Source organism: Oncorhynchus tshawytscha, linkage group LG18 (genome assembly GCF_018296145.1).
Source record: "Oncorhynchus tshawytscha isolate Ot180627B linkage group LG18, Otsh_v2.0, whole genome shotgun sequence".
Taxonomy (NCBI): domain Eukaryota; kingdom Metazoa; phylum Chordata; class Actinopteri; order Salmoniformes; family Salmonidae; genus Oncorhynchus; species Oncorhynchus tshawytscha.
The window spans coordinates 4,586,117-4,612,928 of NC_056446.1; the positions used below are offsets into that span (position 1 = coordinate 4,586,117).

The window sequence follows — 26,812 nt, forward strand, 5'->3', positions numbered from 1 at the left end:
ATTATTCAAAACAATGCCTTCTATTCTGTATTCAAAGCGTTGAACATTTAAATTGAGGGATTATCACAATATCAGGTGAGTTGAAGAGCACTCTTTGAAGTCGTCCCCAATACTGCAGTGGTAAAACTCAAGGGAAAAGTCAGAGCTTGGCCTGGTCGTAATTGCATGAATACTTAAATATCCTCTTATCTGAAATGTGAAAGCTGAATGATTTTCTGTTAACAGCTAGCACAGAGACAGGTCACCTTATTCACAGGGGGATAACCTCTGCAGATGTGTGCCAGGGCCTCATTTTTGACAAAGTGAGGAATGAACATGGTTCATTCCTCTTGAAGCCTAATAAACACAACCTTGGTTTTCAAATGTACTCTGATTTGGATTATCCTCTGTTGAAATTACAACTGTTGTTGTGACCCACCTCTTAAAGTTAGAGTGGAAATGTCATGTTAATATGTCTTTGTCAAAAAAGAAACCCAGTTCCTTCCTGTCCAATAAGAAACACTCAATTTAGTTATCCATTGCAAAACATTTTAAAGTGTTTTTTTTCTCTTCTGTTGTGTGCCCTAATGAACATGACCCAGGTATGTTACTCTTATTTAAACAGCACAAGCTTTTTACCCAAATGCATACTGGATTGGTATAGTGGACTGTGGCACAGTGGTGTCCGCATCAAACACCTGTCTATGAAACATCTCAATAGATGGAGGGGGGAGGGCTCATTTATAATTTTTTTGTTTACCTGTGCTACAGATAGCTATATCGGTCCGCTAATACAGCACTACTTTTGTGAAGAAAAAAAAACGTGTGTTCACACGTGGCAAGTGTTTGCACATTCACTCAAAACATGCACCCAGGGGGGTCCCAGGACCGAGTTTGGCAAATCCTGTTCTAGATAACTTGAAACAGTCTAACCAGGTCTTGTAACTTCAAATTGCCTAGGCTAGCTATTGCTAGCCAACTTCATTCACCAATTAGCTTCAGCTGGCTGGTGTGAGACTCTGGCAGAGTTGGTTTGACTTTGGATATCCTATCTTTGGGGCTAGTTAGGATCTGTCAAAAAATTACACAATGTAAATGGGACAATATTTTTATGTTGGACACCTTTAAGTCTCATTAAATGCTTTCAATATTTGTATATGAATTTCTACAATTTATTGTTGGTTTGAGGTTAAGTTTTTGAAATTCTGAGATATTGAAATGCCCTATAGGGATATCGAAGTCAAACCAAATTGACCATGGGCATTAAGATCGGTCCGCGTGCAGCTGCACTCTGAATTAATGATTACTTGAGTGCTGCCAGCTGTGGGCAGGATTGAAATGAACCCAACCCAAGGAAAACCATTACGGTACCCTTCATTCCGTTACATACTTTTTTCCCCTATCATCTCGCAAATCTTGGTTTTGGACAAGACTGACTTTATGACCAAAATTATCCTATTTACTCAAATCGATACCGCATAGGCTGTTTTTAAAAGGAGAAGTTGTTTTTTAGGGGCAGTTGCTCTTTAACTCAAATGTGTCATTTTAAGTCTGTTAACATCAGGAAACATCAGGAAATTGCAAATAATAGTGACTATATAAATGGTCTTGGTTAATGCCAAATTGTATAATCAAAAATAATGAACACACAGTACATTTTACATGAAGAAATAATTCCATGTTCTGAGCTGCTTAGACAGGCAACCAACACACTCCATGCTGTCACCAATGTGCCACTCTTACTAAGACTTGAAAATAGCAACACAGTATTGTCACATAAATACTCAAGTTAGATTCAAACAAAACACAAATGGATGTAGCCTGGTGAGTTTTAGTATGCAATGCTCTTTTTTTGTCATAGAGCTGAAACATTCTTAAAACTGGTTTTACCCATAAAAGTATTGATTATTTGTAAACTGGCCACCTTAAAACACAGGTTAATTTTGACATGCAGCACAATCATACTCTCTGCACATCATCAAACAAGTGTGTGAAAACTAAACTACACACCGGCTCTACCAATAAGATCAAAAGGAATCCTATTTTCTCCAAATATACACACAATTTACTCATTTCTATAATACTGTTATATTGGTTCACACCACCTCAGTTTCAAAAAGTAGATAATTAGATTGCAAACATCTCTTTTTTAATCTATTGTTTTGACAAGAATCAACAACAGTGATGGCATCTAAATTAATTGACAACATTATAAACTATGCCATACTGTGCTTCATTGAAATAATTTCACATATCCAGATTCACGTTTTAAATCGTTTTTTTGTTGTTGTTTTTTTTACAGTGTTTTCACAAAGGAAGATAATAAATATATTTCTGACCCATTTTGCATCATACTTACATTTAAACAAGATTATATGGTGCAGTATTTTCATATACCACAAAACAGGCTGAAAACAATTCCAGTAAAAACAAAATAATAAAAACAGAAAATTAATCAAACAAAAATGTCTTCACTATATATTTTAAAAACAAAACACTACACAATCAAAAATAACAGCAAGTACAGTATTTGTGCTTTCAGATTTATATCTCGATGGCTATGTTGTCTCCGGTTTTATAGTACACGTTTTGTTCATTAGACCAATCTGTGTTTTAAGAAGTTGGCAGACATAATTCCCTTGTCCTATGGAAGATATGATTCATAAAACTCAAACTGAAACACATCATAATGCATAAATCCTCTTTATCCTCCATTTACCAATCCCATTTTGGTTATTTAAATGTTTGATCTTAAATTAGAAGGCTAACGTTATTTGTCAATTTCGGGATGGAAAGTATTTCCATCTATCTAGATCCAGAGTTAGTCAGTGTTAAATGTTGTCTTAAAAGTTACTATATTGGAAGATCTTTACTAATACCTAAGTATCCCTTCATCAGAGGTCTTCCTCTTCATGTTCAGGACCTCTGTAAACTTGTAAACGCATCTCTCTCAAACCATAGAAATACAAATGAAAAACTGTAAACTTATACTGTATTGTCCTCAGAGAGGAAAACTGTCTTCCCTTCAGTATTGAAAATGAGTGAGCTATTTTCTGATGAAATGGTAATTATGTAAATTATATTACCCCCCAGACTACAGTATGTTACCAGTACTAATGTAAACACTTGCTACTCTGTTCACTGCCTGGTCAAATATGAGTGTCAAGTTATATCATACATTTAGGACCCCTGCCTGAAAAGAAAGAGTACTATTCCAATAGTCAAAAGAGGAAAAATTATTTGGGACAGAGAACATGTTATGGGGGTGTGATGAAAGGCTCTGGATTCAAATAGAATATGGCCAAGATCAAATATGTCTGAAATGTTCCCTTTCCAATGTCTATTGCGCAGCATTTCAGTTATTGTATTATTATAACAGCACATCTCAAAATATGTCATCATTCTACCATGCTCTAACCTTCATTTGTAATGAATGGTATCTAAAATGATGCTTTCCTTTTTAACCCTGTATACTTTCAATACTGGCCAACATTGGTATGGAAATGATGCATTGATGTATTGAGGGACACAAAATGGCATCTTTTGAGCCATTTACAAAAACTGAGATGAAAATGTCAATTTCCGCATCACCACCTCCTGGTGAGAGAATAATAAAATAACTCATTTCGGAGCTTTCATGGTCTTTGAAAGGGGACAATGAGCACTGATTCACAAAGTGGACAATCAAAATAAAAAAAACTAACGATTTTTAAGTATTTACATGATGAGAAATTCAACAGAAATAAAACGATCATCCCCACATAAGTAATGCTGATTATATCCCACACTGCTTTCAACAAACTGTACCAGATTTGATCCAGACATGAGCATTGTCAAAGGATTCATAAATGCTTGAAGGGCTCTTTACAGTCATTGTGTATGGCTGCCCTTCCACTAGTACACACTGATGAAGGAGGAGAGAGCCAGGATCAGGTACCGACAGGCCAGCAGGACTTCCGCTCTTCCTGTACTCCCATACGGCGCAGTGTTTGGCGCTGCGGGCAGGAAACAAGAGACACACTGATTAGTATGATTGCACTTTCACCACACCACACCTCTTTTTGTTCAGTCATTTGTTTCAGTCGTTAGCAAACCACCAATAACTGCTACCGTTTACCTAAGCTCTTATGAAGAGTGTGAGTTAGATGACAAACAAATCCATTCTGTTCCAAGAAACACTGTTCTTGCTGTGTTAAGACACTCTTAAAACCCTGCATTTTGACACCTCAATTCATGTTTAAACCATATTCCTTCCCTCTATTGAGTCCTTTTATATATGTGGAAACACACATGTGACTCTCATATTGACACAGTAGGTAACAGTTACAAGAGGTAACAGGTAATGAGGAGAGGAGGAAAAGAAGCAACTAATTCTACTTGAATGTGGCGTTTGAATGTACTAGTCAGACACAGCTGTGCTCTCTGCTTTCTAAGGAAATTATGATCCTGACCAGTGGAAAGAACCCAAAATAGCCAGACTACAGTATGTTACCAGTACAAACGTAAACACTTGCTACTCTGTTCACTGTCTGGTCAAATTCGAGTGTCAAGTATATATCACACATTTAGGACCCCTGCCTGAAAAGAAAGATGACTAATCCAATAGTCAAAAGAGGAAAATACTTTGGGACAGACACATTTTATGAGGGTGTGATGAAGGGCTCTGCATTTAAATAGAATATGGCCAAGATCAAATACACTCTTAAAAGGCTGCATTTTGACATCTCAATGAATGTTTCAACCATATTCCTTCCCTCTATTGAGTTCTTTCATGTATGCGGAAACATACGTGTGACTGATATTGACACCGTAGGTAAAATAGGCAACAAGGGAAGAAGGAGATGAGGGAAGGAAGCAACAAATGCTACATGAATGTGGTATTTGAATGTGTTAATCAGTCGCAGCTGTGCCATCTGCTGTTCCCAAGGAAATTCTGATCCTGACCAGTGGACACTAGTACAGTGGTGCTTCATGAGCAAACACATCTCTCTGGTCTCTGGAGAGATGCTTCAGAGTAGGAGGGAATGGAAAGGCTTTCATTTTGAGGGAGGGGGAGGATCACACACAGACACACACACGTGCTACCCGGCAGGCTCAGCTCTACCTGGGGAAATCATGTGGAGCACAGTACATCACAGTAGGGTGCCTCTATTTACACACCTATGTAATTAGTTCAGAATGTAATTCCTCCGATGTGGACTTTGGTTTGCATATACATGGTGTATACGCAAGCAGTTACTTACTCTCTTACATACACACAAGCAAACACACATTGCAACAACTTCCACAAATGTCTTCAGATTTGTCCACACACATCTGTATTTTATATGTTGAGGATCAATATCATGTTGAGCTGTTGTCAATTTATTTTGTGTTTGAATTCCATAAGATCCTGTAATGGATTATATATCTTAGTGTCATGTGGTGAGTTGCTTAATGACAGGAAAGTGTAGTACATATTTCAATTGGTTGGTGTTCACATAACTTGGCGGTGACAGTTATTTTTGTGAATTTCAGAAATTTGACAGCAAATGTGAAAAGCTACACATCCCATTTCAGCCTGCTATCTGTCCTGAATTTTGCTCTGGTATTATGCTTGTTGTTTACCTATTACTGTGAAAACTGTACTCTCCAACAAATGGAAAGCAAAAAAAGAAAGGTTTGAATAGAGGAGAGAAAATTGTGCAAATTGTGATGGGGTTTGTAAGATGCATGAGCAGGCTGTGGACTGCAGCCTCTCTCTTCCTCGCTTTGCTCCCATCCATAGCGGAGGATAATGACACAGTTTTCCTGGGCTGCTAGAGCCGAGCTGGTTACCATGGCAACAGCTCATGTCCTGCATGGCCCTATTGCCGGAGCTTGAGTGTGCATTGTGCAGCCATGCTAACAAAATAATTCGGGGGCCATATAAGCAGATCCTCTTTCCCTTCTCGGCTATAGGATTCCTTATCCGAGCTGTGGACATGGCATGGCATGGCTGCTGGGTCAAAAGCACAATCAGCGTAATCTCCTGTACAATTTTCTTTTTAGCCTCTTTTTTTAAGCACATGTGCATAATAATAACATCTATCCTGAGTGTTTCTTCTGGTCTACAGTCAAGTGTGCCAACAAACACCATACCCTTCTCTAGCAGAAGTAATTAAAGAGAGTCTATATTACCTGCTTCTAAGCAGTGCTTTATTTTGTGCTTGTTTAATATCCCCCTGCGCCTTTTCTAAACCGGGCATCCATTGTTTTGACTGTGTGGGTTGCAACTTGCCATTTTAATTAACTCCCCAACCAGGATCTGCCTCGAACACGATTCCTCTCAGCTTTTAACATGAAGGGAATGGGAGGGAGGGATGGAGAGGGGAGGGGGAAAGGGAGAGAGAGAGAGAGATAATTGTGCATGTACATCAGCAAAGCTACAATGAAGCACTAGAATCCTAGACAATATATCACACAGAAAACAAGGCGATGAATCAAGCCTGTTCAGAGAAAAGCGCGTTCTGAAAGGAAATAGGCTAGTGGCACGGCATCCACATTTTTTAGATACCCATACCTGAGGTAGAACAAAACACAACCATTATTTGTTTTCAATCTCTAATGTCTCCCATTAATGAAAAGGATGGTTGTGAAAAAAAATTGTACTGCAAAAGTGGTTACATTTATAGCTATTGTGACCTATAAACTCAAAACATCCAGAATGATGCCAGGCTGGAGGGTGGTGGGCCACATAAGCTCATGTAACCCAATATTGCAATCTCTGATTTTGTAAAAAAATAGGAATACAAATAGTCAATTGTCTGTCCTACATACACAAACCGAACAACATTAGGGTATCTTAATGCCTCCTAGAAATATAGACCTGTAAGCACAGAGATAAAATATGCGGACATATCAAAGTTTTGGCAGCGAGAGAACTTTCTAAGTCAAAGTTGCTCTCATTTAGTGCTGTATGGTCCTGCCTGACAACAATACATATAGTTACACGTCTTTTGATGTTGTGCTATTGTTATCGACTCTAAAAATCAAATCAAATTAAATTGTATTTGTCACATGCGGCGAATACATAAAACAATAAAGGAGAGCCAAACACTCTAGGAGCTCAGACGCAAAAATGTTTATGTCCAAAGTTTCGAGAGACATGCTGTTTTCATCAGGGTATAATGACAAACACTGCGGGATGACTCATTTATATAGTGTCAAAAGACACACAGGTGTCTTTAATCATGGCCGGGTGTGGGCTGATATCATTGATTAATTCTCATATATTAAAATAGTATAAAAAAACATAAATGGATAATTTCCAATCATAGCTACAATTTGGCTACATAAGCCTACAAACATTTACAATAGCAAAATCACAAGAATCACAAGATTATTCGGCTTCAGATCAAAGTCTACGTTGAGACCGAAGGGAGCAAGGGTCTTTAAATTAAAGATCCAGTCAGCCTCTCATTTCAACAATAAATTGTTGAGGTCACCCTATCTCCTAGGGAGGGTGAAATGTTCGAAATTACTTGTGTAATGCACAAAGTAGATGTCCTAACAGACTTGCCAAAACTATAGTATGTTAACCAGAAATGTGTAAACTTCTGACGTCATCTGTATATACAGTTGAAGTCGGAAGTTTACATACACTTAGGTTGGAGTCATTAACTTGTTTTTCAACCACCTCACAAATTTCTTGTTAACAAACTATAGTTTTGGCAAGTCGGTTAGGATATCTACTTTGTGCATGACACAAGTAAATTTTCCAACAATTGTTTACAGACAGATTATTTAACTTATAATTCACTGAATCACAATTCCAGTGGGTCAGAAGTTTACATACACTAAATTGACTGTGCCTTTAAATAGTTTGGAAAATTCCAGAAAATGATGTCATGGAAGCTTCTGATAGGCTAATTGACATAATTGGAGTCAATTGGAGGTGTACCTGTAGATGTATTTCAAGGCCTACCTTCAAACTCAGTGCCTATTTTCTTGACATTATGGGAAAATCAAAAGAAATCAGCCAGGACCTCAGAAAAAAAAACTCCACGAGTCTGGTTCATCCTTGGGAGCAATTTCTAAACGCCTGTAGTTACCACGTTCATCTGTATAAAACATAGTATGCAAGTATAAACACCATGGGACCATGCAGCCGTCATACCGCTCAGGAAGGAGACGCATTCTGTCTCCTAGAGATGAATGTACTTTGGTATGAAGAGTGCAAATCAATCCCAGAACAACAGCAAAGGACCTTCTGAAGATGCTGGAGGAAACCGGTACAAAAGTATCGATATCCACAGTAAAAACGAGTCCTATATCGACATAACCTGAAAGGCCGCTCAGCAAGGAAGAAGCCACTGCTCCAAACCGCCATAAAACAGCCAGACGGTTTGCAACAGCCGTACTTTTTGGAGAAATGTCCTCTGGTATGATGAAACAAAAATAGAACTGTTTGGCCATAATGACCATCGTTATGTTTGGAGGAAAAAGGCTTGCAAGCCGAAGGACACCATCCCAACCGTGAAGCACGGGAGTGGCAGCTTCATGTTGTGGGGGTGCTTTGCTGCAGGAGGGACTGGTGCACTTCACAAAATAGATGGCATCATGAGGACGGAAAATGATGTGGATATATTGAAGCAACATCTCAAGACATCAGTCAGGAAGTTAAAACCTCTACAGGATCGGTGTTCCCCCCCCGCAGGACGGTTGTGCTAACATAGGCTAAGTAACAAGAACATTTTCCAGGACATAAACATATCTGATGTTGGCAGAAAGCTTAAATTCTTGTTAATCTAACTGCACTGTCCAATTTACAGTAGCTATTACAATGAAATAATACCATGCTATTGTTTGAGGAGAGTACACAGTTATGAACTTAAAAATGTATAATAAAACAATTAGGCACATTTGGGCAGTCTTGATACACAATTTTGAACAGAAATGCAATGGCTCATTGGATTAGTCTAAAACTTTGCACATACACTGCTGCCATCACCTCATTATTTAGAAATACGCTTTGATTCATTGCTAGTCCAATATGGCTGCCTGAATTTAACGTAACCTTCCACTGGCTCACTGCATTTCTGATGGGCATAGGGATGTTCCGGTGCACTCTTTGCTGTTTGGGTTGAGCTGGCACATAAAAAAAGTAATATTTTTTTATCTTAAAAAAACAAAACATGTCCACGATCCTATCTTGGCTGTCTGCTCTGGAGTTGCCATATGGTGCCTGTCAGGAGGAGTGGGCTGTGCCCAACTACACAAGCGGCAATGAGTAAACACAACAAATGAGTTCATGTTTCAGATGCTTTTATTTTGGCTCTTAGCGTCTCTGGCATTCTAGTCCACAACCATTCAGGCAAGAGGGTGGTTAAAGATGGCGGCCACCTGTAGACTCTTGCGGCGGTGTGGCCTCACTGGCAGAGTCCGTAACTCTCCTTCTGATGAGTCTGTGGAAGGCGAGCGCGAAAAACAGTGTAAGTGGGCGAGTAGGCACGCTGTGGCTGTCTTCCTAACTGCCTCACTTGAGTGAGGTCCAGGCTGCACTTTTGTGCCGGTCGGTTGATTAGGGAATGCTTGCATGTGTGCTGATTAGTAATTCTGCACAGGTGTGTTGGGTGAGCAGACCTGTGGGGCCGACTTCGGCTGGCCTGGTGCTGAAGATAGTGCAGCCTTCCACAGTGTCGAACTGAGTGCCGCTGTCCACTGTACTGCAGCCAGTGCCACTGTCTGCTCATCGTACCCTGGTTGAACATAATGAGGTGGGTGGCTCTGTCTATAGTGCTGCACCTATACCTTCTCCAAGTCGTCTTCCCAGGTCCCGATGTGGCCGTAGGACAATGTCCATCAGCCTTTGATGCAGTGGCTTGCGATATAATTCATTTTCCCTATTTTGTTTCCTTACAACCTGGAATTAAAATGGATTTTGGGGGGGGGGTTCGTATCATTTGATTTACACAACATGCCTACCACTTTGAAGATGCAAAATATTTTTTATTTTGAAACAAACATGAAATAAGACAAAACAAATGAAAATATGAGCGTGCATAACTATTCACCTCCCCAAAGTCAATACTTTGTAGAGCAACCTTCTGCTGCAATTACAGCTGCAAGTCTCTTGGAGTATGTATTGGCACATCTAGCCACTGGGATGTTTGAATTTTGCCCATTCTTCAAGGCAAAACTGCTCCAGCTCCTTCAAGTTGGATGGGTTCCACTGGTGTACAGCCATATTGAAGTCATACCACAGATTCTCAATTGGACTGAGGTCTGGGCTTTGACTAAGCCATTCCAAGAAATGTAAATGTTTCCCCTTAAACACTTGAGTGTGGCTTTAGCAGTATGCTTAGGGTCCTTGCCCTGCTGGAAGGTGAACCTCCGTCCCAGTCTCAAATCTCTGGAAGACTGAAACAGGTTACCCTCAGCAATTTCCCTGTATTTAGCGCCAGCCATCATTCGTTCAATTCTGACCAGTTTCCTAGTCCCTGCCAATGATAAACAACATGGTTTTCTCGGGTGATGAGAGGTGTTGGGTTTGCGCCAGACATAGCGTTTCCCTTGATGGCCAAAAAGCTAAATTTTAGACTCATCTGACCAGAGTACTTTCTGACAAGGTAAAAATCTGTCATTCTGCCGCTGAACAAGGCAGTTAACCAACTGTTCCTAGGCCGTCATTGAAAATAAGAATTTGTTCTTAGCTGACTTGTCTAGTTAAATAAGGGTAAAATAAAATACAAAAAATCCATATGTTTGGGAGTCTCCCACATGCCTTTTGGCAAAAACCAAACGTGATTGCTTATTTTTTTCTTTAACCTCTCTGGGATATTCGGGACGGTAGCGTCCCACCCCGCCAACAGCCAGTGAAAGAGCAGGGCGCCAAGTTCAAAACAACAACAATCTCATAATTAAAATTCCTCAAGCATACAAGTATTTCACATCATTTTAAAGATAAATTCTCGTTAATCCAGCCACAGTGTCTGATTTCAAAAAGGCTTTACAGTGAAAGCACCACAAACGATTATGTTAGGTCACCACCAAGTCACAGAAAAAAACACAGCCATTTTTCCAGCCAAAGAGAGGAGTCACAAAAAGCAGAAATATAGATGAAATGAATCACTAACCTTTGATGATCTTCATCAGATGACACTCATAGGACTTCATGTTACACAATACATGTATGCTTTGTTCGATAAAGTATATATTTATATCCAAAAATCTCATTTCACACTGGTGTGATATGTTCTGTAGTTCCAAAACATGCGGTGATATTGCAGAGCCACATCAATTTACAGAAATACTCATAATAAACATTGATAAAAGATACAACTATTAAACATGGAACTTTAGATAAACTTCTCCTTAATGCAACCGCTGTGTCAGATTTCAAAAAAGCATACCATGCAATAATCTGAGTACAGTGCTCAGAGACCAAAACAGCCAAAGAGATATCCGCCATGTTGTGGAGTCAACATCAGTCAGAAATAGCATTATAAATATTCCTTTACCTTTGATTCTCCCCATCAGAATGCACTCCCAGGAATCCCAGTTCCACAATAACTCGGTAGTGAGTGTTGAGCTTGTGTGGCCTACCACTTAGCCTACCACTTCACGGCTGAGCCGTTGTTGCTCCTAGATGTTTTCACTTCACATTATACTTACAGTTGACCGGGGCAGCTCTAGCAGGGAAGAAATTTGACAAACTGACTTTTGGAAAGGTGGCATCTTATGGCGCTGCCATAATATCGACTGAAACATGGTAAACGTTGTTTAGAATCAATCCTCAAGGTGTTTTTCACATATCTCTTCATGATATATCGTTCGTTGAAAGCCTCCTCTCTCCGCTCAATCACTGGATGACTGCGTGCAGCTTGTAGATTTACGCACCAATTTAGACAAAGGACACCGGGCGGACCCCTGGTAAATGTAGTCTCTTATGGCCAATCTTCCAATGATATGCCTACAAATACGTCACAATGCTGCAGACACATTGGAGAAACGACAGAAAGGGCAGGCTCATTCCCGGCGCATTCACAGCCATATAAGGAGACAAGGAAAACAGAGCTTCAAAAATTCTGCCCATTTCCTGGTTGAAGTTTCATCTTGGTTTCGCCTGTAGCATGAGTTCTCTGGCACTCACAGATAATATCTTTGCAGTTTTGGAAACCTTAGAGTGTTTTCTTTCCAAAGCTGTCAATTATATGCATAGTCAAGCATCTTTTCGTGACAAAATATTGCGCTTAAAACGGGCACATTTTTTTATCGATAAATTAAAAGAGCGCCCCCTATATCCAAGAAGTTAAACATTCTTGAAAATGCAAGTGTCTTACACCCTTCAAAAGATTAGAATCTTGGTAATCAAACTACGTTTTCCAAATTAAAATAGCTATTACAGAGAACAAATACTGTCCTTTTGTTTGAGAAGAGCAATCAACAAAAGAAACATTTCTGTTCATGAGGGTTGCTTAATGACACATATGCAGTTTTAAAAAGATCGGACCTTTTTAACCCTTCGAAACAGCACCTATGATACCATTTTAAGGCACTTCCGGTTTACACAGGAAGCTGAAAGTGAACACATATCCTCCTTGGGGTAGGCAATTATAGAATTTTGAGTTAAGTCTTTATGTTAAGAACTGACTTATTTCCGGAGGGTTTAGTGAGTGTGTGTTATTTCAGAAAATGACAGAAATCTCGCTGAGCTCCGAAGCACACTTAAAAAAGATTTGTATGAACACGCTGCAACTGGATCTGTAACTGTTTAAAAAAACAACACCTATTTTTGAACATCACCAATTTGACATTGTACGATTTCTCTTAAACTCAGTTTTTCACAATTCCTGGCATTTAATTCCAGTAAAAAATCCCTGTCTTTAGTCAGTTAGCATCACCACTTTATTTTATGAATGTGAAATGCCAGAATAATAGTAGAGAGAATATTTTATTTCAGCTTAATTTTTTCTTTCATCACATTCCCGGTGGGTCTGAAGTTTACATACACTCAATTAGTATTTGGTAGCATTGCCTTTAAACGGTTTAACTTTGGTCAAACGTTTCAGGTAGCCTTCCACAAGTTTCCCAAAATTAGTTGAGTGAATGTTGGCCAATTCTTCCTGACAGAGCTGGTGTAATTGAGTCAGGATTGTAGGCCTCTTTGTTCACACACGCTTTTTCAATTCTGCCCACAAATTTTTCATAGGAATGAGGTCAGGGCTTTGTGATGGCCACTCCAATACATTGACTTTGTTGTACTTAAGCCATTTTGCCACATATTTGGAAATATGCTTGGGGTCATTGTCCATTTGGAAGACGCATTTGAAACCAAGCCTTAACTTCCTGACTGATGTCTTGAGATGTTGCTTCAGTATATCCACACCCTTTCCCTACCTCATGATACCATCTACTTTGTGAAGCGCACCAGTCCCTCTTGCAGCAAAGCACCCCCACAACATGATGCTGCCACCCCCATGCTTCGCGGTTGGGATGATGTTATTCGGCTTGAAAGCCTCCCCCTTTTTCCTCCAAACATAACGATGGTCATTATGGCCAAACAGTTCTATTTTGTTTCATCAGACCAGAGGAAAATTCTTCAAATAGTACGATCTTTGTCCCCATGTGCAGTTGCAAACCGTAGTGTGGCTTTTTTATGGCAGTTTTAGAGCAGTGGCTTCTTCCTTGCTGAGCGGGCTTTCAGGTTATGTCGATATAGTACTCGTTTTACTGTGGAAAGAGATACTTTTGTACCTGTTTCCTCCAGCATCTTCACAAGGTACACTTTTCGCACCAAAGTACGTTCATCTCTAGGAGACAGAACGCATCTCTTTACTCAGTGGTATGACGGCAGCATGGTCCCATGTTGTTTATACTTGCATACTATCGTTTGTACAGATGAACGTTGTACCTTCAGGCATATGGAAATTGCTCCCAAGGATGAACCAGACTTGTGGACGTCTAAATTTTTTTCTTCTGAGGTCTTGGCTGATTTCTTTTGATTTTCCCATGATGTCATGCAAAGAGTCACTGAGTTTGAAGGTAGGCCTTGAAATACATCCACAGGTACACCTCCAATTGACTCAAATTATGTCAATTAGCCTATCAGAAGCTTCTAAAGCCATGACATTATTTTCTGGAATTGTCCAGGATATTTAAAGGCACAGTCAACTTAGTGTATGTAAACTTCTGACCCACTGGAATTGTGATGCAGTGAATTATAAGTGAAATAATCTGTCTGTAAACAATTGTTGGAAGAATTACTTCTGTCATGCACAAAGTAGATGTCCTTACTGACTTGCTAAAACTATAGTTTGTTAACAAGAAATTACATAAAACAGTACATCAAATAACAGTATTATACCATGACATGTCTACAATACAAAATGTATAATAACACCATACATCAAAATTACAGTGTAGAGGCGACTCCGGGTGCTGGCCATCTAGGCAGAGTTGTAACAAAAAGCAATATCTCAGACTTTCCAATAAAAGTAAAAGATTAAGATGGGCAAAATAACACAGACACTGGATAGAGGAACTCTGCCTAGAAGGACAGTACCCTGGAGACACCTCTTCACTGTTGACAATGAGACTGGTGATTTGCAGATACTATTTAGTGATGCTGCCAGTTGAGGACTTGTGAGGCATCTGTTTCTCAAACTAGACACTCTAATCTACTTGTCCTCTTGCTCAGTTGTGCACCGGGGCCTCCCACTCCTCTTTATATTCTGGTCAGAGCTGGTTTGCGCTGTTCTGTGAAGGGAGTAGTACATAGCGTTGTATGAGATCTTCAGTTTCTTGGCAATTTCTCGCATGGAATAGCCTTAATTTCTCATTTGTTTGATAATATTTATGTCCAAATACCTCCTTCTGTTAGTGCGTTTGGTAAACAAATCCAAACGAGCCGAAAGGTCGGACGAAAAGTCCAAAAAGTTATATTACAGGTCGTAGAAACATGTCAAACGAAGTATAGAATCAATCTTTAGGATGTTTTTATCATAAATCTTCAATAATGTTCCAACCGGAGAATTCCTTTGTCTGTAGAAAAGCAATGGAACGAAAGCTAACTTTCACATGACCGCGCGTCACGAGTTCGTGGCAATCTGCCAGACACCTGGCTCAATCCCCTATCCTTCGGCCACCCTTCACAGTAGAAGCATCAAACAAGGTTCTAAATTCTGTTGACATCTAGTGGAAGCCTTAGGAAGTGCAAAATTACCCCACAGACACTGTATATTGTAATGGCAATGAGTTGAAAAACTACAAACCTCAGATTTCTCACTTCCTGGTTGGATTTTTCTCAGGTTTTCGCCTGCCATATGAGTTCTGATATACTCACAGACACCATTCAAACTGTTTTAGAAACTTCAGAGTGTTTGCTATCCAAATACACCAATGATATGCATATTCTAGCTTTTATGGCTGAGTAGCAGGCAGTTTACTGTGGGCACCTTAATCATCCCAGATACTCAATACTGCCCCCTAGTCACCAAGAAGTTAAGCAATGGCTTTTTCTGGCCACTCTTCCGTAAAGCCAAGCTATGTGGAGTGTATGGCTTAAAGTGGTCCTATGGACAGATACTCCAATCTCTGCTGTGGAGCTTTGCAGCTCCTTCAGGGTTATCCTTTCTCTCTTTGTTGCCTCTCTGATTAATGCCCTCCTTGCCTCGTCCGTGAGTGTATGTGGGCGGCCCTCTCTTGGCAGGTTTGTTGTGGTTCCATATTCTTTCCAATTTTTTTTATAATGATTTCTTGGTGCTCCGTGGGATGTTCAAAGTTTCGGACATTTTTTAAATATTTTTTCTCCACAACTTTGTCCCTGACCTGTTTGGAGAGCTCCTTGGTCTTCATGGTGACGCTTGCTTGGTGGTGCCCCTTGCTTAGTGGTGTTGCAGATTCTGGGGCCTTTCAGAACAGGTGTACAGTTGACATCAGAAGTTTACATACATACATTTAAAATTCCCTGTCTTAGGTCAATTAGGATCACCACTTCTTTTAAGAATGTAACATTTCAGAATAATAGTAGAGAATGATTTATTTCAGCTTTTATTTCTTTCATCACATTCCCAGTGGGTCAGAAGAACACATACACTCAATTTTTATTTGGTAGCATTGCCTTTAAATTGTTTAACTTGGGTCAAATGTTTAGGGTAGCCTTCCACAAGCTTCCTCCAATTAGTTGAGTGAATTTCGGCCCATTCCTCCTGACAGAGCTTGTGTAACTGAGTCGGGTTTGTAGGCCTCCTTGCTTGCACACACTTTTTCAGTTCTGCCCACATATTTCCTATAGGATTGAGGTCAGGCCTTTGTGATGGCCACTCCAATACCTTGATTTTGTTGTCCTTAAGCCATTTTGCCACAACTTTGGAAGTATGCTTGGGGTCATTGTCCATTTGGAAGACCCATTTGCAACCAAGTTTTAACAAGTGAAATCAATTAGGGATCATAGCTTTCACCTGGATTCACCTGGATAGTCTAAGTCATGGAAAGAGCAGGTGTTCTTAATGTTTTGTACTCTCAGTGTATATAGAGGTGATTAAACCACCATTTAATGGATTTTGGATGCCATAATGGATTTTGAGTCAAATCTAGGAGGGCCTCAATGCAATTGCAAGAGGTTGAACATAAAATCCACAGACAAACCTGACTGAAAAGAAGTGACAGTTTTCACTGTCTCAGCCCACTTGTTTTCAATAGAGACAATTTAGATTACTATAGCCACAATATCAAAAAACTTGTAGCTGTATGTTTTTTGTTGTTGGGCAGGACCATACAGCACTTGAATGAGAGCAACTTTGACTTGGAAAGATGTCTATTAATCAGCTACCAAAAAGTAAAGCTTATATTCATCATAAATATTCATAGTTTATATTTCCGCCAATTGTTTCTGTGTTTACAGGTCTATATTTCCAATGTGCATTAAGATATCCTGATGCTGTTTGTTTGTGTAAGTAGGGCAGACAACTGATTATTTACTTGTATTACAAATTTCTGCAATTTATGTTGCCCACCCCCCTTCCAACCAGACAATATTCTGAAGCTTTTGAGTTTAGGGGGTGTGTTACAATATCTATAAATTTAACTACTTTTGCAGTAAAATATTTTCACGGTCATCCATTTCATAAATGGGGTAATGAGTTAATGAAGGGTTCAAGCCTCACCCCATTCTAAACAATTTATTTAACCTTTAATTTGAAAAGTTTTTCTCTGAACAATCATCACTGTTGACACAAATAATGAATCATTCTGAAATATGCCACAGGCACAAGTATTAGTCACACTGTAATTAATATGAATGTCATCAATCAAATATAGGGTTGCAAAGTTATGTAATTTACCAAAGTTACCGGAAACAGGTCATCTATGGCAATCTATGGTAACTTTGGTGATTTATACTTGAATAACTTTTTAAAATTCTGAGTTTCTAGTGGATATACCACATTGTTCAAGAGAAAATTAAATTAGCCAATTGGAAACTGGGGACGATTAGGTGACCATGATGGTATGATGCCAGATTGGGAATTTAGCCAGGACATCTGGGTTAACACCCCTACTCTTACAATAAGTGCCATGGGATCTTTAGTGACCACAGAGAGTCAGGACACCCGTTTTAACATCCCATCCAAAAGACAGCTCCCGACACAGGGCAATGTCCCCAATCACTGCCCTGGGGCATTGAGATATTTTTTTAGACCAGAGGAAAGGGTGTCTCCTACTTGCCCTCCAACACCACTTCCTGCTGCATCTGGTCTCCTATCCAGGAACCAACCCTGCTTTAGCTTCAGAAGCAAGGCAGCAGTAGGATGCAGGGTGGTATGCTGCTGGCTAGAATAAACACCAATGTTATTCAGTAAATTGATTATTTATATTTAGGATAATGTTTTACAGCTCTGTCATGCTATTTTTTAAATTTTTAAAAATCTTATTTGATTATTTTATATACAGTGCCTTGCGAAAGTGTTCGGCCCCCTTGAACTTTGCGACCTTTTGCCACATTTCAGGCTTCAAACATAAAGATATAAAACTGTGTTTTTTGTGAAGAATCAACAACAAGTGGGACACAATCATGAAGTGGAACGACATTTATTGGATATTTCAAACTTTTTTAACAAATCAAAAACTGAAAAATTGGGTGTGCAAAATTATTCAGCCCCTTTACTTTCAGTGCAGCAAACTCTCTCCAGAAGTTCAGTGAGGATCTCTGAATGATCCAATGTTGACCTAAATGACTAATGATGATAAATACAATCCACCTGTGTGTAATCAAGTTTCCGTATAAATGCACCTGCACTGTGATAGTCTCAGAGGTCCGTTAAAAGTGCAGAGAGCATCATGAAGAACAAGGAACACACCAGGCAGGTCCGAGATACTGTTGTGAAGAAGTTTAAAGCCGGATTTGGATACAAAAAGATTTCCCAAGCTTTAAACATCCCAAGGAGCACTGTGCAAGCGATAATATTGAAATGGAAGGAGTATCAGACCACTGCAAATCTACCAAGACCTGGCCGTCCCTCTAAACTTTCAGCTCATACAAGGAGAAGACTGATCAGAGATGCAGCCAAGAGGCCCATGATCACTCTGGATGAACTGCAGAGATCTACAGCTGAGGTGGGAGACTCTGTCCATAGGACAACAATCAGTCGTATATTGCACAAATCTGGCCTTTATGGAAGAGTGGCAAGAAGAAAGCCATTTCTTAAAGATATCCATAAAAAGTGGCGTTTAAAGTTTGCCACAAGCCACCTGGGAGACACACCAAACATGTGGAAGAAGGTGCTCTGGTCAGATGAAACCAAAATTGAACTTTTTGGCAACAATGCAAAACGTTATGTTTGGCGTAAAAGCAACACAGCTCATCACCCTGAACACACCATCCCCACTGTCAAACATGGTCGTGGCAGCATCATGGTTTGGGCCTGCTTTTCTACAGCAGGAACAGGGAAGATGGTTAAAATTGATGGGAAGATGGATGGAGCCAAATACAGGACCATTCTGGAAGAAAACCTGATGGAGTCTGCAAAAGACCTGAGACTGGGACGGAGATTTTTCTTCCAACAAGACAATGATCCAAAACATAAAGCAAAATCTACAATGGAATGGTTCAAAAATAAACACATCCAGGTGTTAGAATGGCCAAGTCAAAGTCCAGACCTGAATCCAATCGAGAATCTGTGGAAAGAACTGAAAACTTCTGTTCACAAATGCTCTCCATCCAACCTCACTGAGCTCGAGCTGTGTTGCAAGGAGGAATGGGAAAAAATGTCAGTCTCTCGATGTGCAAAACTGATAGAGACATACCCCAAGCGACTTACAGCTGTAGTCGCAGCAAAAGGTGGCGCTACAAAGTATTAACTTAAGGGGGCTGAATAATTTTGCACACCCAATTTTTCAGTTTTTGATTTGTTAAAAAAGTTTGAAATATCCAATAAATGTCATTCCACTTCATAATTGTGTCCCACTTGTTGTTGATTCTTCACAAAAAAATACAGTTTTATATCTTTATGTTTGAAGCCTGAAATGTGGCAAAAGGTCGCAAAGTTCAAGGGGGCCGAATACTTTCGCAAGGCACTGTATATTACATGTGAGGCCAGAGGCCAGAGATAATGAGGCCAGAGATAATTAGACACCTGTGATGATCTGAAATACTGAAAAGGGCCCCTAGATGTCTTGTGATAAATTACATAAAATCCTTGAAAGTTACACAAATTCTGGTAGTTTACTTGTAAATTTCCAAATTCTCCTGTAATATACCCTCCCTTTGCAACCATAATCAAATATCAACACAAAGAATAATAAACCCAAAAGGCTTTTTTTCTTTTGCCAGGCCTTATTTTATGTAAAAAAACAAACACCTATCAACCTATACAGTACTTGCCCTGCGTAGTATCCTTTACCCCCCTGTATGTGACATGAGCAGAGAACTGGAACTATGCTGTTTCATTTGGAATGAAAATGGTCAAGAAAACACTAAATCAATTGGAGCTATGAAGATCTTGAAATACTATATTTTGTCCGATGGACCCATCTAATGCTAAGGCTTCTCTGAGCTGCTGATGATTCATGCTTGGAGTTGTTTGTGTCTCCAGACTGTCATGGTGGCTCCATGAGCAGTAGCATCCCTATCCCCCTGTGGATGGGCTCCTCGAGCTCCTGAGTGAGGAGTTCAATGTCAGTGGTTTTTGGTTCCCCTGCCACCCCAAGAGAAAGCCCCATGAGACCCATCTGAGCCAGGACTGAACCTAAATCCACACATCCACTGCAAACCTGGCTAAAAATCCTCACACACTCACCATCTACCACATTGTCTCACTCAGAGTACACCAAACCCTTACAGTAAATTGTGCTTTTCTAGTATTACATTCACTCTCACAGTATACTCTTACATAGTAGTGCATACTGTCACAGCATAGCAATGAATATTCACCATCAGTCTTAGTGTCTCAATAGCAGTGGTATATAATCTATGCTACCACAACATTCACAGCCCAACAAGAGTAATTTACAGACTGCGGGAATGGTTCAAATGCCATTTGTTTTCATTTTTTATGCTCTTGCCCTTCTGATTTGGTTTGGCTTGTGACCTTACACACTACAGCAATACAGTATACTATTGTTTGAATAGCAACTTTAATAGCATATTTAATAATAATTTAAGTGTTTCTTAAATTCACGAATGTCAAATTAGAATCCGAATTCCAAAACCATACATATTGTTTGTTGAAAGTACATAAAGTAGCTTACTTTACATTGACTTGCTTGCAAATTATTTACTTTATATGTGGTAACTCCACAAAACACAAAATTCAAATCTCCACTAAACTTTGTATCTCAACATTTTAAATTGAAAATCAAGTTGCACATCTTGCTTATTCAAAACACAGCCTGCATTGGGAATAAACATAGTGAGTCTGTTCAATCTGGATTGATCATTGTGAAAGCAAAGGTTTTCAGTAGTGGCATAATTATCATATTACTTGAGTGCTTTGACAAAATCCGTTAGATGTTAGGAGCCTAATGAAATGCATTGGGACACAAATGAAATGCGTCAGCACTGAAGTTAATGTTGTAGATGTAATGAGTACAGCCTCATTTTGGGCCTCGCTCTTCTAAACTCTGTCTTTCTCCCTCTCCTCTTTCTCTCTGTCTCTCTCTCACTCGTTTAATGTTTGTTATGCATTTTTTTTCTCTGAGGGAGCCTGGTCCAAGCCCTCAGATGTGCTGAGTCAGATATCACTTAACTCATGGCCCCTTATGATGACAGCTCCAACTGGCTGTGAAGGATTCCTTATGGGACATCAACACCACTATGCATCTTCAAGAAATGAGCTATCAACAGTCTGGATCGGATCTGAACTCAAGCCAAGAGGTATCCCTTTCCCTCCCTCCTTCCTCTCACCCGTCCTGTCCCTTTACCTGCATGGATAAAATGTACCTCAAGTCTACTTTTTAAGCCATGCATCTTTATTACGATAAAGGTGACTTGTTATTATCTATTTGTACTACTTGATGGTAGGGTTCATTTCAGAATGGGGGATTAGAGTGCTGATGGACTTACAAGATAACTTTATCATCCAAGGTTGGGCATTTTAGTTATGGTAATTTGAGCCTGGCTAGAATAATATTTATTTCTGGACAACTTTGCACAAGGGTATTAATCACAGTCTGGATTTGTTTGGATGGACATTTGCAGAACACATCAATATACAGTATAGGCAGGTGTGTTCCTTTCCAAATCATGTCTAATAAATTGAATTTACCACAGGTGGACTCCAATCAAGATGTAGAAACATCTCAAGGATGATCAATGGAAACTGGATGCACCTGAGCTCAATTTTGAGTCTCATTGCAAAGGGTCTGAATACTTGTTTCTATAAATTTGCTAAAACGTCTAAAAACCTGTTTCCACTCTGTTTCCACTGTGTTTGGGGTATTGTGTGTATAGATTGATGAGGAAAACATTTTATTTAATCCATTTTAGAATAAGGATGTAATGTAACAAAATGTGGAAAAAGTCAAGGGGTCTGAATACTTCCTGAATGTACTGTAAATGATTGTACCCAACTGAAAAAAGGGTTTAATCAGATGCCTGGTGATTAGCATATGATGTGGTCTAATTCTAGGTATTTTGAGTATAGTTGCATTTAATGTGAGTAGATATTTTTGCATTAGTTGTTTACGTGTTGCTGTGCGTTTTGTTGCCAACCTTACTTTGCTACCTGACACCTTTATGTTTTTTACTTTTTAATTACCGTTTATACTTTTGTTTTTTCCCTCAACTTTTTTTTCATTAAACTTTTTCACTTGTCCTTGTGCTCCTAAAACTTAATGCTGCTTTTGATACCATCGATCACCACATTCTTTTGGAGAGATTGGAAACCCAAATTGGTCTACACAGACAAGTTCTGACCTGGTTTAGATCTTATCTGTCGGAAAGATATCAGTTTGTCTCTGTGGATGGATTGACCTCTGACAAATCAACTGTAAATTTCAGTGTTCCTCAAGTTTCTGTTTTAGGACCACTATTTTTTTCACTATATATTTTACCTCTTGGGGATGTCATTCGAAAACATACTGTTAACTTTCACTGCTATGCGGATGACACAGCTGTACATTCAAATGAAACATGGTGAAGCCCCAAAATTGCTCTCGCTAGAAGCCTGTGTTTCAGACATAAGGAAGTGGATGGCTGCAAACTTTCTACTTTTAAACTCGGACAAAACAGAGATGCTTGTTCTAGGTCCCAAGAAAAAAAGAGATCTTCTGTTGAATCTGACAATTAATCTTAATGGTTGTACAGTCATCTCAAATAAAACTGTGAAGGACCTTGGTGTTACTCTGGACCCTGATCTCTCTTTTGATGAACATATCAATACTGTTTCAAGGACAGCTTTTTTCCATCTACGTAACATTGCAAAAATCAGAAACTTTCTGCCCAAAAATGATGCAGAAAAATGTATCAATGCTTTTGTTACTTCTAGGTTAGACTACTGCAATCCTCTACTTTCCGGCTACCCGGATAAAGCACTAAATAAACTTCAGTTAGTGCTAAATACGGCTGCTAGAATCCTGACTAGAACCAAAAAATGTGATCATATTACTGCAGTGCTAGCCTCCCTACACTGGATTCCTGTCAAGGCAAGGGCTGATTTCAAGGTTTTACTGCTAACCTACAACGCATTACATGGGCTTGCTCCTACCTATCTCTCTGATTTGGTCCTGCCATACATACCTACACGTACGCTACGGTCACAAGACGCAGGCCTCCTAATTGTCCCTAGAATTTCTAAGCAAACATCTGGAGGCAGGGCTTTCTCCTATAGGGCTCCATTTTTATGGAATTGTCTGCCTACCCATGTGAGAGACGCAAACTCGGTCTCAACCTTTAAGTCTTTACTGAAGACTCATCTCTTCAGTGGGTCATATGATTGAGTGTAGTCTGGCCCAGGAGTGTGAAGGTGAACGGAAAGGCTCTGGAGCAACGAAATGCCCTTGCTCTGCCTGGCCGGTTCCCCTCTTTCCACTGGGATTCTCTGCCTCTAACCCTATTACAGGGGCTGAGTCACTGGCTTACTGGTGCTCTTTCATGCAGTCCCTAGGAGGGGTGCGTCACTTGAGTGGGTTGAGTTACTGATGTGATCTTCATGTCTGGGGTGGCGTCCCCCTTGGGTTGTGCCATGGCGGAGATCTTTGTGGGCTATACTCGGCCTTGTCTCAGGATGGTAAGTTGGTGGTTGAAGATATCCTTCTGGTGGTGTGGGGGCTGTGCTTTGGCAAAGTGGGTGGGGTTATATCCATCCTGTTTGGCCCTGTATCATCGGATGGGGCCACAGTGTCTCCTGACCCCTCCTGTCTCAGCCTCCAGTATTTATGCTGCAGTAGTTTATGTGTCGGGGGGCTAGGGTCAGTTTGTTATATCTGGAGTACTTCTCCTGTCCTATCCGGTGTCCTGTGTGAATTTAAGTATGCTCTCTCTAATTCTCTCTTTCTCTTTCTTTCTCTCTCTCAGAGGACCTGAGCCCTAGGACCATGCCTCAGGACTACCTGGCATGATGACTCCTTGCTGTCCCCAGTCCACCTGGCCGTGCTGCTGCTCCAGTTTCAACTGTTCTGCCTGTGATTATTATTATTTAACCATGTTGGTCATTTATGAACATTTGAATATCTTGGCCATGTTCTGTTATAATCTCCACCCGGCACAGCCAGAAGAGGACTGGCCACCCCACATAACCTGGTTCTTCTCTAGGTTTCTTCCCAGGTTTTGGCCTTTCTAGGGAGTTTTTCCTAGCCACCATGCTTCTACACCTGCATTGCTTGCTGTTTGGGGTTTTAGGCTGGGTTTCTGTACAGCACTTTGAGATATCAGTTGATGTACGAAGGGCTATATAAATACATTTGATTTGATTTGATCTGAGCCTGTGCTATGTGGTTGTTACCCCCATAGGGTACCAGTGTGTCACACTTGAAATATCTCTTTATTACTCCAAAACAAAACTTTGGGCCCTAAACACACTCAGTTTTACACTGAGTGAGCCGCTCCAGGTATGTACAGATAAAAGAGGTGGTGTCTTGGAGAAAGCTCCATTCATACAAGATCTTCATTATTTCATGCAGCACTTCAAGGGGTTTCTCTCATAAAATACAAAAAATATATTTGGCCTGTGTTTGTGAATGCCTTGTCATTCTCCCATTGCCTGCTGAGGGATCATTTCACATACAATACCTAACAGCGCAAGGCCATAAAATGGAAATGGACATTTACACCTCATTCATCACAGACCACACTGTGCGATACTCCTGTGCCAAAAACACACTTTGTATCAAAAGGAACCTCTTGATGAACATGCCTGTGAGACCAGAGCCACAAATAAGAATGAGCCACCATTTTGCACATGAGAATACTAATTGCTAAGCTGTAATTAATAGTTAAATAGTCAGGGAGTCTGTAGTCAGGGAGACAGTTGCTTAGGCTACACTAATAAGAGGAAAAGTAAGTATCCAATGCAATATTGAGATCTTTAAGGGAGTAGTCAAACATATGTCACAATAGAGTAGTAAGATCTAGAAGAGCTTGGTCAGATCTCAACAGAGGAGTTAGAGTCACAGCAGAGTACAGAAGTCTACTGTACAGCGGAGTAGACAGTAGATAAGTAGACGCGTTTGATGGGGAGAAGTCCAATTCAATACTAGAAAAGTGAGGGATAATAAGAGACCTTCTGTATAGTGGAACAGTAATATGAACATACAGATATTTAATTCACCCCAGAAATGGCAGGACGTGAACCTAGCAAAGGCAGACAATGTCACCTACTTTAACAGAAAAGTATAAAAACATACACACAAAAAAATCCTTCAACTGTTTTCAACTCCAAATCCACTAAATCCTTTCTTCTGCAAGCTTATCCTCTCCGGCACACTGACACTATCTGTGTGTGACTTACACTGCTGTATAAATTCCACATCCAGCACCAGTGACACATGCACTTTCCCTTGATATGGGCACTGTTAGTCGTCTGCAGCTGGCAGCTTGAGGCCACCAAGAGCTCTCCACCTTTGTGTTTTGGATTTTCAACCAGGGGTCAAATATTGTTGAGCAGCATTACTGAAGAAGAATGAGTGTGTTTATGGACAAATGATACCCAGATGATTGACCCCAGTTCAACCTTAGCCAGGAGCTCGGCAGCAGCTAATATCAATACATTTGCGAGAAAGCAGGTCAAACTGATTCCAATAAACATATTCATCAGGCACATGCACAGATATGGGTCTACCTGTGCTGGAGCACCTGCCCCTTTGCCCCTTCCCACTCAGCAAGTGCCCTTTTGAATTTGTTTTATTTATTTATAGGGGACAATGCACATTTAATCAACATCAATATTAAAATAATGCAACATCCATGTAAATGTGCTAATTTGCACTTGTAGTCCCAGGGCAGCTATGGACAATTACACAGCCACAATACACATACTCACTAAAACAATACAAAATACAAATACATTACATCCAATAATATATAATATATAATTCTAAAGACAACAACAACACTTTCATCAACTGTCATCTTACATATGAGGAACCACAGATAACATGTTTGGATAGATTTTAGCCATGTTTTCAATTCAATTTTTAAAAGTACAATAATCAGTGCAGCTTCTCAAGTCCATGGGAATTGCATTCCAGTATTTCATTATTATTAAACCTTTATTTAACCAGGAAGGGCTCATTGAGATTTAAAATATATTTTTCAAGAGCGTCCTGGGCCAAGATAGGCAGCACCAAGTCATTACAAAAATTACAGACAAACAACATGAAAAACTACAAGTAATCTAGTAAAAACCATAGAATTCACAAGAGTATAACAAAATCAAAAACAGCAAATTAAAAACATTGACAGGTCAGGGAATCAGTCTCAAGCTCATTCATCAGTGATTTAAAAATACCAATCGGGGCAAGTTCTTCCACATTAAAAGTATTTTGTAAGGCGTTCCAAGACGATGGCGCAGAGTACATAAAAGCCCTTTTACCAAATTCAGTTCGGACAGTATATTGTAGCTCTTAAAGAGAAGGCTGATTGGCCGATTTTACTGTGTTGAAAAGGGACAACGTAATTCCCTCTAGTTACTGCCCTTGTTATCCTGGAGGTGCTTTCCTTGAGCATATGATATGCCGGCATAGGGGTGGAGGGGCAAGACCATGCAGGATCTTAAAGACAAGGTTTTCATCTACATAATTCTTAAAGCTATCCAGACTAAAATAAATTATGTTTGTAAATTATATAGATTCCAAGATAGCATATCAGTAGGACGTGTGTGTTTGTCTTTGTCTTATCCTGTGTCTTATTCCGTGTAAATAGCCGGTCTTTTTCTTATAT

The 26,812-nt window shown here is 39.8% G+C and overlaps 1 protein-coding gene across 2 annotated transcripts in view; it reads right to left on the bottom strand.

Annotated features, from left to right (window-relative positions):
* Nucleotides 1-1,806: 1,806 nt before the first annotated feature.
* negr1 (neuronal growth regulator 1) overlaps nucleotides 1,807-26,812 on the bottom strand; it is a 382,271-nt gene continuing 357,265 nt past the window's right edge. For both annotated transcript variants that reach the window (XM_024377660.2, XM_024377658.2), the window contains one exon: nucleotides 1,807-3,974. In XM_024377660.2, the coding sequence (XP_024233428.1) occupies nucleotides 3,874-3,974 (101 nt within the window). In that variant the 3' untranslated portion in view covers nucleotides 1,807-3,873. The remainder of the gene's footprint in view (nucleotides 3,975-26,812) is intronic.